Below are 12,231 nucleotides of genomic sequence, written 5' to 3'. Positions count from 1 at the left end.
TTCCTAAGGTGGTTGTGAAGAATAAATAAGATACTAATGAAACCACGTTGTGATACATTAAATGAGTATTTATTACCTTTATTTTCACCATCTCCCTAAGTTAGAAGCCTGTGTCAGCCTTCATTACTCAAGTCCCAGTCCTTGAGCAGGATGCATAAAGTCTTCTTTACTCAGCCCAGCTTCTATTTTACAGCCTCATCTCAATCACTTTCTTCTCAGCATCTATCATGGATTTATATGCTTGTGAGATAGGTGTATAGGTGTTCAATATGTATTTAAAGATAGTGGCAGCTTTAGAATTAGCAAGGCCTTTAGCTAAAAGTGAGGCCTGCTCTCTTTGTTGGATGTTTGTTTGTAGAACTTGATTCAAACTGTTTGCCTTGGTCAATTCACTCCTGACATTTTGGTGATGTAGTATAATTACATTAGGCTTCCTCTGCTTTGTGATAGAACTATTTCTGCTTTTGGAATGCATGAAAAGGAGGCTGCCTTAGCCAGTGCCCTACTTTTCTCCTACTAGAGATACAAGTTATGTTTATATAACTCTTGTATTGCTGCATGACTGAAAAGAGCTTGATTTGGATCCTTTCTGATAGTTTAGCAGTATATACCATCACAATGTAAAATTTTCACTCGGATTTTAGGAAGGGATAATAAAACATACAGAAACAGAAACAACAAAACCTCCAAAGGTTAAGGCTTTCAGTTAATGGATGGAAACACTGGTACAGTTACAACGAATCAACATGGGTGAAAGTTCCCATAATCTCATGCATGTTTTCTCAATTCCCAAAAAGGATTTGAAGCAACACACGGGTAAAGCGCATTACAATAAGACCAAGAAATGAAGACAGTGCGAGTTATCTGAATTCCGATGCTCCTAAAACCCTTCAGCATTTTCTGAACTCCCCAGAGTTTATGGGGTGACAGGGAGGCAGGCCTGGAGAATCCAGGCGAGGGGTCGCTGGGGAGGCGAGGTGCGCAGGAGCGGAGGTCCGGCAGCCGGGGGCCAAAGAAGGCTCCCCGGGCTCTCTCCGCCCCGGTGGGCCGGGCCGAGAGGGCTGAGCCGGCCGAGCCGGGGGAAGGAGTTTCCGGCGGACTCAGCGTGGTGTCGCTTCCTGTCCCTCTTGCCGCACCGGTTCTCGCTGTGGTCCCGGGACGCGGTTGGGCCTGGGACCCTTAGCTGTCCCTGGCAGGACCCCGGCTCCATGCAATCCCGCCTCCTGCTTCTCGGAGCGCCTGGCGGCCGCGGGGCCTCACCCTCGCGGCGTGTGCGACTGCTCCTGCGGCAGGTGGTGCGGGCCAGGCCGGGCAGCGATGGGCAGCGGCCGGAGGTCAGACTGCTGCACGCCGGGGCGGGGGCAGACACAGGTAACCCAGGCGCCCCCGCCGTGCTCCTTGCAGCCTGCGCTGGGTCCGGGCCTCTGCCGGCTGCTGCCTCGCGGCACTCGGCTGGAGCGCTTGCTGTCACGGTTGCTAAGAGATCTAAGTTCTCGTCCGATCTCTCTGCTAACTGCTGCGTAATGTGGGGCAAAGCGCTGGCACTCTCTGGGCTTCATTCTGTAACTTGAGGGTCTGGACTAAAGATCCTGATGACCTGTTCTCCTCCTCCACTGGCGCGTTTACCCCCAGAAATCTGACTTGAATTATAGTACATGTAGAGGTTAATGCAGCAGCCTTGCAAGTTTTTGAAAGCTGGAATTGACCTTGCTTTCTGAGTGCCCCAAAGGCTTGGGCCTGGAAGCCATAGTGCTATGCCATATAGCTATGCCATATTCCCTGCAGGGCTTGACATTGAGTAAAAGCATACATTCTGGTCAAAGAACCCATAGTTGACGGTGTGATATATCTCCACAAGTCTTTTCTTCGAGATCTACACTAGTCTTTCCAAGTTCCACATAATCTTAGAGCTGAAAATCACAGGTTCATTTAGCCTAAACACTAAGTGTGTGTGTGTGTGTGTGTGTGTGTGTGTGTGTGTGGTGTTGTGATTTGCTACAGATCACACAACTAGAGACTACACTAGAACTATATGCTCTGATTTCTAAATTGGCATTTTTTTTTTTTTTTTTGTCTCTACTTAAGGTGGTTTCAGAATCCTCTTTGTTTTATATTGGAGTTTGAGTGTTAGTGATGATTAAGGGAAGAGATGTATGTTGTTGTTCTTCAATGTCTAAGTGATTTCTAGGAAAAATTTTGTCAATTTAATTGTTGCTTAGAATGATGGAGGTTTTCACTATGAAATTGTAGATTCCATTATTCCTCTTGCTTTCTCTCTTCAACTAATACTTTTTCTTCCCAAGAAATGAGTCAGTTTTACCTCCCATCCATTCATTCATTCATTCATTGAACAAATGCTTCCCGCAGAACTGAAATTCAGAGTTTGCCTTTCCCCAGTTGTGGTGTCTAGAATATTTGTTTTGTTTTTATTTGTTATGTTATTTGTTTGTTTGTTGCTCCTCTATCCTAAAGGCAGAGGTCAAGGTCAGGCATGTAGCATAATCTATACCTTGGGTTTTGGAGCTAAACAGTCTTGGTTGGAATCCACTTCTGGACTACTATCTAGCCATGAGGACTTGAAGGTAGTTTACTTGTGTTCCAATTTTAACTGTAAAATGAGGTTAAGAAGATTGGGTTGTTGTGAGGATTCAACTTGCAATACAGTACATATATTATTAGTATTATACATTCTTAGCTAGGTGAAAGTTATTCTGCTTCAGTGGCTTTAGAAGAAATGAAACCAGTTACTTTTAGGTTCAGAAGTATCTGGATAGGCAGATGGAGTAGAGATAATTGACACATTTTTAAAAATAGAAGTTACTCTCTATATACCTGAATAATACTTGTTGATTGTAAAAATATTAGAAATGCATGTGAATGTAAATTTTAAGTCTGTATTATATAGATGGTGGTAAATGCCCTCAAATTTGTGTTATATTCAACAATTCAAAGTATAGGCTTTGTTTCAAATGCAAGTCACAGACATGAGAATAACAGTTTAACTTCTTAGACTCAGCCATTGACTCTGGCAGAATCAGAACACAAGAAGTACATTATGTTGACCTAACTTGCCTTCTGCTACAAAGATTTGTAATGCTGAAGATTTGAGGCATGTGGATTAATGCACCTGTAAACTTACCAGAGATCTGGGCTCAAGTAAGAAAAGTTATGAGCCAGGGAAACAGAAGGAAGTTCTTGGCTATTCTGACATGTTAGGGCAAGGCCTTCCAGGTTGGAGTGGCCTATTTGGAACCAGAGGTCATACATTGACAAATGTAAACAAACAAACAAACAAACAAACAAAAAAACAGCAGTAGTTCATAATGGATTCATGTTTATAATGAAAAGAGTGAAAAGAGGAAAAGAGGCTCTGAGCTGCGCTGATACATGTGACCAGTAACTTACTAACTCTTCTCTATAATTGACATTGCTTCCTTAGCAGTTTGGGGAAAAAAAGTACACAGCAAAGTACATAAACAACATATTCTTCTTTCCCCTGGACTTTATGTCTTATTTATCATTATGTTGCTTTGGGGCCTGCCAACACATTGTACTTAATAAGCCTTCAGTGGCTTACTAGGTTAAAGATCAGAGAACCAGTGTGAGAAGCTGTGATTGTGTTGTTGGCTCTCAAGATAGAAACTTTACTAAGCCTGATAAGAAGAAAGATAGGTCATTTATGGAAAAACAAAACAACACAAAATCCCAAAGCCACTGTTTTTTATTCTTTGTTTGTAGATAGTGTAAGTATCTTCAATTTGTAAATTCTTTATCCATTTACACTTCTATTAGTAATAGTGTCTCTTGGTTTTAGAAACGGGTTAGTTAACAAGGTGGTTATCTACTGCAGAGTTTTCAATAAAGAGTATTGTAGTGTTTTCACAGATAGAGCCAAGTAAGTTCGTTCAGTAGGACTCTGATGTGAAATGGATTCAAATATACTGGAGATAAAATGAGAAACTCAGAAACACAACTATGTAAATCTACTATGACATTTAGTGTTCTCTTTCAATACCATTATTAATGGATTCACAGCTTTTTCTTTATGACTCCTGTGTATGAATTAAATGTTTATAGAAATACTTTAAAATACTTTTGCACAATCAATCTATATTCATTATAGAAAACTGGAAAATACAAATCCCCTAAATATTCCTCTTACCCAAATTTATAATTGTCAACTTTTTAAAAATATTTCTTTAGTTGTTATGTTAATGGATTTTATTTTGTTTTTTTTATATGTGGTGCTGAGAATTGAACCCAGTGCCTCACACATGCTAGGCAAGCACTCTAACACTGAGCCATAATCCAAGCTCTAATTGTCACTTTTTTGCCCTTAATCCTATCAAGTTTTATTGATCTCACTATAATAGATAAAACATTTATGCAAAAACATCGTTTGAAAAATGGGATATGTGTTTTATGACACATTGTTGTGAATATATCAACATAATATTGCCATGCATGATCATTTAAAATAGAAATTATTAAATTAATGTATTTATCCACATAATTTATCTTACTGGTTTCTCATTCTTGGATATGTAGATTGTCTATTTTAAAACATATAAACAGTGAAATAAATGTCCATTTATAAACATTTTTGTGATTTTGAGATTATACCTTTGGGCTATAATAGAAATAGTAATAAATGACACAGGGGAGGGAAAATAAATAACTCTGGCTTAAACTGAGAAATCCAGTATAAAGGGAAAAGAACTATACTTTGGTTTAGGTCTTAATTCTATATTGACTTGGTATTGAACCTTGGGAAATTATTAACTATTTTGACCCTGCAATAGGATATTTTGACTCTGAGGATCTTATGATAGTGTTTATATATTAAAGAATTTAACAGAAATATTCCAGAAGAGTTGTAAACGTACAAATCATTAGGAAGACCCATACCAGGAACACAAAGACCAAGGTGGAAATTGATATATTTGGTTTTCTCTTGGGTCTCAGTTTTGTGTATTAAAAAACGGTGCCACTGACCCATTGGTTCTTAACCCGAGGTGATTCCCCTCCCCCAGGGGACATTTGGCGAGGTCTGGAGATGGTTTTTGGTTGTCAGAACCATGAGGGAGGACTACTACTGTCATTTTGTGTGTGGAGGCCAGTGATACTGCTAAACATTCTATAATACACAGGACAGCTCCTCTGTTTTAGTGAGCTTTTTTGCTGCTGTGACCAAAAGACCTGACAAGAACAATTTTAGAGAGGAAGAGTTTATTTGGTGCTCACAGTTTCCGAGGTCTCTGAACATAGATGGCTGTTTCTAGATGGCCAACTCCATTGCTCTGGTCCAAAGATAAGGCAGGACATCTTGGCAGAATAATGTGGTAGAGGAAAACACCCCCACCAGGAAAGAGACAGCTCCACTCTCTTGGAACAAAATATATATCCCAAAGGCATGCCCCCTATGACCTACTTTCTCTAGACACACCTTACCTGCTTACAGTTGCCACCAAGTTAATCCCTATGAGAGGATTAATTCATGGACTCTGTTAAGGTTTTCATAACCCAATCATTTCACCTCTAAACTTTCTTGCATTGTCTCACACATGAGCTTTTGGGTCACTTAATATCTAAACTATAACACTGTCACAATGAAGAAGTATCTATCCAAAATGTCAATAGTGCCACGTTTGAGAAACCATGAACTAAACCAACTTCTTTGTCAAAGCTTGTTAAAAACTTCATACAAATCAAATTTAAGAGTTTAACTGAGCAATGAATGATTGGCAAATCAGATAGCTCTAGAACCAGAAAAGTTTCAGAGAGGTTCACATAGCAATGAGGGCAAGCAGCACTTATGGACAAGAAACAAGTGCAGTTCAGAAAGAACTTGATGGATTATAGTTCACTGTTTGCCTTATTTGCCCATGGTTTGATCAGTTGGCAACCTGTGTTGACTGAAGCTGGGCTTGGTGTGACTGGCTAAGACTCAGTTAATATAAAAGTATATTAAGTTAGGTTTTCAACTAGTTTACTAAGTTGATTTACATTTTTAGAAGCCTCTTGCTTGATGCTCTAATGTTTGGGGATTTTCAGATACCTTTTTGATTTGATTTCTAGTTTAATTTCACTGTGGCCAGAAAGCATACTCTATGATTTTAGTCCTTTGAAATTTATCAAGACTTGCTTCATGGTCCAGTTTATGATATACTTGGGTGAATTTTCCATGTACATTTAAAAAGAACTTGTAATATGCTGTCATTGGGTGTAATGTTCCAAAAAGGTTTTGTAGGTCAGGTGATTTCAGATCAATACTCTTCTCTGCCCTTATCTTTGATACTTAATCTTAGCCAAAAGACTAAGAAGCAATTGTCCTAACTTCTGTATTCCTTTCTCCCCCTGTTCCTTCCATCAATTTCTGGAGAAATACATTAAATTATTTAGATGATTGTGAATTTATCTATTTCTACTTTTCTGTCAAGTTTTTTTTTCTTCTTTTTCCTTCATATTTATTCTCTAGCTCCTTGTTGCCCAGGTCATCACCATGGTTTTGCTGTTTTCTTTCACAGAGAAAGAGGTTAGGATGTTGCTTTATCTAGTTTCCTTCTTTCCTTGCTTGCTCTTCTGGCTTTTTAGGCCTAGAGGTGGTCATGGTTTTCTGTTATGGCTAGTCCTAGGATATTGCATTATACTTATTATTTTTCTGCCCTCACCTTTGTTAATCGTTTCTTGATCATACTCTTTTCAGTTACTCAATTTAAATGTAACAATATCCCATCTGTTTCTTTCAAGGTCTCTGATTGACAAATCAATATGCTTGGTAAGGCATTTTAGTTAGTAGAAAAGTCCAGCGCAGAAACAAGAAATAGGGAGGAGACCAGTTGTGGCTGGAGTAGGATGAGTGCAGAGAAAAATTATAGGAGATGAAGTCAGCGAGGAAACTGGGGGAGCTAGATTAAAAATATGCCTGTAGGCTATTGCAAAGAATGGAGGATTGACCAGAGGATTGGTATTGATGCATATTTTATTAGGATCACTGTAGGTACTCTATTGAGACTAGACTGTAGTGGAGCAAGGGTTGAAACAGAAAATCTGTCAAGATATGTGAGAGAAGGCTTTTTGGACTACCATGGATTAGGGTATAAAAGAGAAAAATTAAGAATTTCTTGATTTCAAGCTTTGTGGTCTGAACTGCTAGAAGGAAGAAGTAGCCATTAGCAGAATGGGAATACTGAGTTGAGCTTTTTGATGGGAAGATCAAAAGTGCAGTTCTAAATACTGAGGAAAAATTTTACTACTTAAAAAAACCTCAGTAAAAAAGTTATAGATATACCATGTTTTATTTTGTGATTCCCCTGTTATTTAATGTTAAGTTAAAATTTTTTTTGCAAAAAACATATCAAGAGATGTCTTAGTCTGCTTGGGCTGCTATAACAAATTTCATAAACTGGATTATTCACAAACAACAGAAATATATTTCTCACAGTTTGGGGTTTGGAAATTCCAAAATCAAGGTGCCAACTGATGAGATGTTTTAGTGAGGGCCAACTTTTTGGTTCATGTTGACACCTTTTACCTCTATCTTCACATGGTTAAAGGGGAAAATGAGCTGCCAGATAATTATAGTCTTTTTAAGAATTGAAATAACATTTATGAAGGATTCTCATTTGAAAATGACACAGCTATAATTCTTTATAACTATTCTGTAATAAAAGGCAGTAAGTATCTCTCTTATATTTGTAAGGAAGGTTATACTTTAAAAACAGATACTTTAGAAAGTAGCTAATTTATGTTTTCTTTGTACTAAGAAAAATAGGGTAGCATAATCTATCAGCCAATGCCTGGAAGTAGTTAAGGTTGTACTGTGAGACTCTACTGACCACTACATTTTTGAGAATATTAGAATTTAAAGACCAGTGGTTCTCAAAGTTGCATTAAAAATGACCAGGAGGGCTTGCTGAAGCAGATTGTTGGACAATACTCTAGAGTTTCTGATTCAGTGTTCTGGGGGGTCTGAATATTTGCATTTTTAATAATTTTCAGGTGATGATGTTGCTATTGGTCTTTGAAAGTGTGAAGACCAGAAACTGAAGATGGTTGTTATTATCACCATGATTTAAGTTCTTAGTCTCTAGGGTATCTGACTAGTTATAAACTGGCCATTCTGAAATATGAATTTTCCACAACTACATTTTGAGTGTCTTTGAACCGTGTCCAAAGTTCCAGGTGCAGATGGTGTCAGTATGCCTAACTTGCTGTTAGGACAAAGCAGAGAGCGATTATTTGGTTTAGTCCTGCACTTTAGAAAATCAGTCATAAATTAATGTTAGTTTAAAAAATTGAAAGTATAGAAGTTACTGAGAACTTTTGTAGTTCTTTTTCTACTTGTTTCATGTTGAGGTTCTTGGCATTTATGTCACTTAGAGTTTTGTTCTTTTAATATGGATCTAGAAATATTAAATTTTGGGGTGGATTGCTAGAGAACCTGAAATTGTACGTAGTAAAATAAGGATGTATAAAGATATAAAAAGGTTGAGGATATGTGTTAAAAATTCAACTAGTCATGCTTTGGATACTCTTAAATAACATACACCTTCTGTATTATTATTGCCTATGTTAGCATTACTATTAATGAAAAAACAAAGATGGTTAATATTGTATTGTGCTTCATCTTTTTTTTCTAACCCAAATTTGAAATGTGAATTTTAATAATACTTCATTTCTCCCTGATATAACTTATACTGTGGACAGAAGTTTTTGAATGCACTGCCTTTAACATAGTCATATGTGCAGTACATTTCTGTGATCTCCTCTTTTAGGTCAGGAGAATCATTGTTGATAAAGGCATGGTATATGTCACTTGTCCCTTGTAATGTGTGTTTTCTTTATTCTCTTTTTAGGTGATACTGTTAATATTGGGGATGTATCCTATAAGTTGAGAACTCCTAAGAACCCAGAACTTGTGCCACAGAACTACAGTAAGAAATATTTATTTATGAATTAATACATTTTAAACTTTTTTAATGGGAATTTTAAAACAAACACAACCTAGAGAGAATATTTTAAAAAGTGTATGATCTAGTTTATTAATATTATGCCAATCTTTAACCTGAACCTCTTTTTTTTTTTTGTTCTGGAGTATTTAAAACCTATCCAAGACATCCTATTACTTTCTTTATTCATGACTATTTAGTAGAAACATTAGTTTTTCTCACTACCCTTAAAAAAAAACTTGGGATAAAGTTTACATCTATTAAAATGCATAGATTTTAAATGTTCATTTGGTTAGTTTCGACAATTTTATAAACCTATATAACCACCAGGATTACTTTTATTACGTCTGTATTGGTTTCCATCTCTGTGACAACATACCTGACATAAACTCAGATTAAAGGAGGAAAGATTTATTTGGCTCATGATTTCAGAGGTTTCATTTTATGGTTGGATAGCTCCATTGCTTTGGGCCCATGGCAAGGCAGAACATAAGTGTGGCAGAGTGAAGGTACCCACTTTATGGTGGCTGGGATGCAGAGGGATACAGCCTAGAACAAGATATATCCTCAGTGACCTACTTCCTCCAACTAGGCTTTACTCCTAAAGTTTCTACTAACTCCCAAGAATGCCACCAGCTGGGGACCATGTCTTCAACACATAAACCTTTGGAGGATATTCCAGATTCAAACTGTAACAACCTCCAAATGTTCTCTTTGCCTTTATCCTGACTTGGAAACCACTGTTGTCTTTTCTGCCGTGATAGATTAGTTTTACCTACTCCTTAGCTTTTTAAAAGTAGACTCATGCAGTATGATTGTGTGTGTGTATCTAAGTTCTTTACATCAAGAGAATAAATTTAAGGTTCATCCATGTGGCTGCACCTATCTGTTTGTTTTGATTGCCGAATAGTAGTTTATTGTAAAAAATACCACAGTGTGTTCATCCATTCTTCTGTTGATAGATATTTGGATAACTTCCATTTTTAGATTGTCATAAATAAGGCACTATGAAAATTTGTGTACAAGTCTTGTGATCATAAATTTTCACTTCTTTTGAGTAGAAAACTAGGAATTGAATTGATGTATTATAGGATAGATATCTGTTTATAACACACTGGAAATAATTCTCCAAATCAATTGATCAGTTGTACTATTTCCATTTTTTTTTGTACCAGGGATTGAACCCAGGGGTACTTAATTACTGAGCAGTGTCCCCAGTTCTTTGTTTTTGAGACAGGGTCTTGCTGTGCTGTGGGACTCACTGAATTGCTGAGTTTGGCTTTGAACTTGTGATCCTTCTGCCTCAGCCTCCAGAGCCACTGGGATTACAGGCATGCATCACTACACTTGGCTGTACCATTTACTTTTAACAATGATATTCTACATCCTTACCAACATTGGTGTCTTATTCTATTAGGTATGAAATAGTAACACATTGTGGTTTTTGTTTATAAGTTTTGTTCAGATGTAATTCATATACCATAAAATTCACTTTTTTAAAGTGTATAGTTTATTGATTAGTAGCATATTCAAGGAGTTGTACAGCCACACCACTAACTTTAGAACATTGTAATTATCCCTGAAAAGTTACATATTAATAGTCACTCCCCATTTTTTCCTTTTCAACCTCAACCCTTGGTAAGCACTACACATTATGTTTTTATGGGTTTGTCTATTCAGGACATGTTATATAAATGGAATCATACAATATGTGGCCTCTGTATTTGGCTTATTTCACTTAACATGTTTTCAAGGCTCATTGTTGTCATAGTATGTATTACTATGGATGAATTATATTCCATTGTATGAATATTTTACAATTTGTATATGCATTTATCAGTTGATGGATATTTGGTTTCCACTTTTGGTCTGTTATGAGTAATACTGTTGTAGAAGTTTTTATACGGACATATATTTTCAATTTTCTTACATATGTACCCAGGAGAGAAATTGCTAGGTCATATGGTAATCCTTTGTAACATTTTGAGCAATTACCAAAATGGTTTCCAAAGCAGCTGTACCATTTTACATCCCCATCAGCAATGAATAAGGGTTCTCATTTCTCAATATCATCACTGCTTTTTACTGTCCATCATTTTGACTGTAGCCATCCTTATGCATGTGAAGTGGTATTTTATTGTGCTATTGTGCTTTTGATTTGACTATTCCTAATGACTTGCCATTTCTTTGCTCAAAATCATTTTACTTCTTTTCTCAAGAATTTAAAACATCTTTCTTATACCTTGGGAACAAAGATAAATCCTTAGCTATTTTGATCTAGACTTAGCCTAATCTTTCCACTCTCTTTTGTTCTGTGTTTCAGTGATTGAACACAATATAGAACATGTTTTTTTTTTTTTACTCTTTAGATTTTTTCACTAGACTATGTGCTCTTTAGGAAAGAAATCTTATTTTCATCTAATGCAAAATTACATTGACTCTACCTTCTAAATGGCTTTGCCATCTATCTTCTCTACTCTGTCCCCCCTTTATTTTACTATGTTTTAGGTTTTTTCTTTTTAATTATATTTCCTTAGTGGTCATCATAGGGATTACAGTTAACACCTAAAGCAATTTTTCAGGCTAATACTAACTTTAATTTTAATATTATAAAAAACTTTGCTTCAGTATATGTAGGTCTGTTCTCTCCCACTTCCTTTGTGTTGTTGTTATTATTATTATTATTTAATGTTTATTTTTTTAGTTGTAGTTGGACATAATACCTTTATTTATTGATTTTTATGTGGTGCTGAGGATCAAACCCAGGGCCTCGCACATGCTAGGTGAGGGCTCTACCACTGAGCCACAGCCCCCTTTGTGTTATTATTGTTATACAACTTTTATCTTTATACATTAAAAGTCTACAGTTTTGGGCTGGGGATGTGGCTCAAGCGGTAGTGCGCTCGCCTGGCGTGCATGCGGCCCGGGTTCGATCCTCAGCACCACATACCAACAAAGATGTTGTGTCTGCCAAAAACTAAAAAATAAATATTAAAAATTATCTCTCTCTTCCTCTCTCTCTCTCTCTCTCTCTCAAAAAAAAAGTATATAGTTTTGTAATTTTTGCTTTATGAAGTTGTCTTTTAAGTTAAATAGGAGAAGAAAAGAATGGACAAAAACATGTTTATACTGTCTTTATATTTGCTTGTATTATTTTCTTTACCAGTCTTAATTTCTTTGTGTAGACTTGATTTACTATTTATTATGCTTTCATTTCAGCCTGAAAGAAGGACTTTAGTATTTCTTATAGGGGAAGTCAGCCAGTAAAGAATTCTCTGTT

At 36.7% G+C, this 12,231-nt stretch overlaps 1 protein-coding gene across 1 annotated transcript in view; it reads left to right on the top strand.

Moving 5' to 3' along the window:
• Positions 1-1,107: 1,107 nt before the first annotated feature.
• The window catches only part of Vwa8 (von Willebrand factor A domain containing 8), a 392,265-nt gene continuing 381,141 nt past the window's right edge, over positions 1,108-12,231 (top strand). The window contains exons 1-2 of the mRNA XM_076872295.1: positions 1,108-1,371; positions 8,859-8,936. Coding sequence (XP_076728410.1) covers positions 1,209-1,371; positions 8,859-8,936 — 241 coding nt within the window. The 5' untranslated portion in view covers positions 1,108-1,208. The remainder of the gene's footprint in view (positions 1,372-8,858; positions 8,937-12,231) is intronic.

The sequence above is a fragment of the Callospermophilus lateralis genome, chromosome 12 (assembly GCF_048772815.1).
Source record: "Callospermophilus lateralis isolate mCalLat2 chromosome 12, mCalLat2.hap1, whole genome shotgun sequence".
Taxonomy (NCBI): domain Eukaryota; kingdom Metazoa; phylum Chordata; class Mammalia; order Rodentia; family Sciuridae; genus Callospermophilus; species Callospermophilus lateralis.
This window is presented reverse-complemented; position numbering and strand designations above follow the sequence as displayed.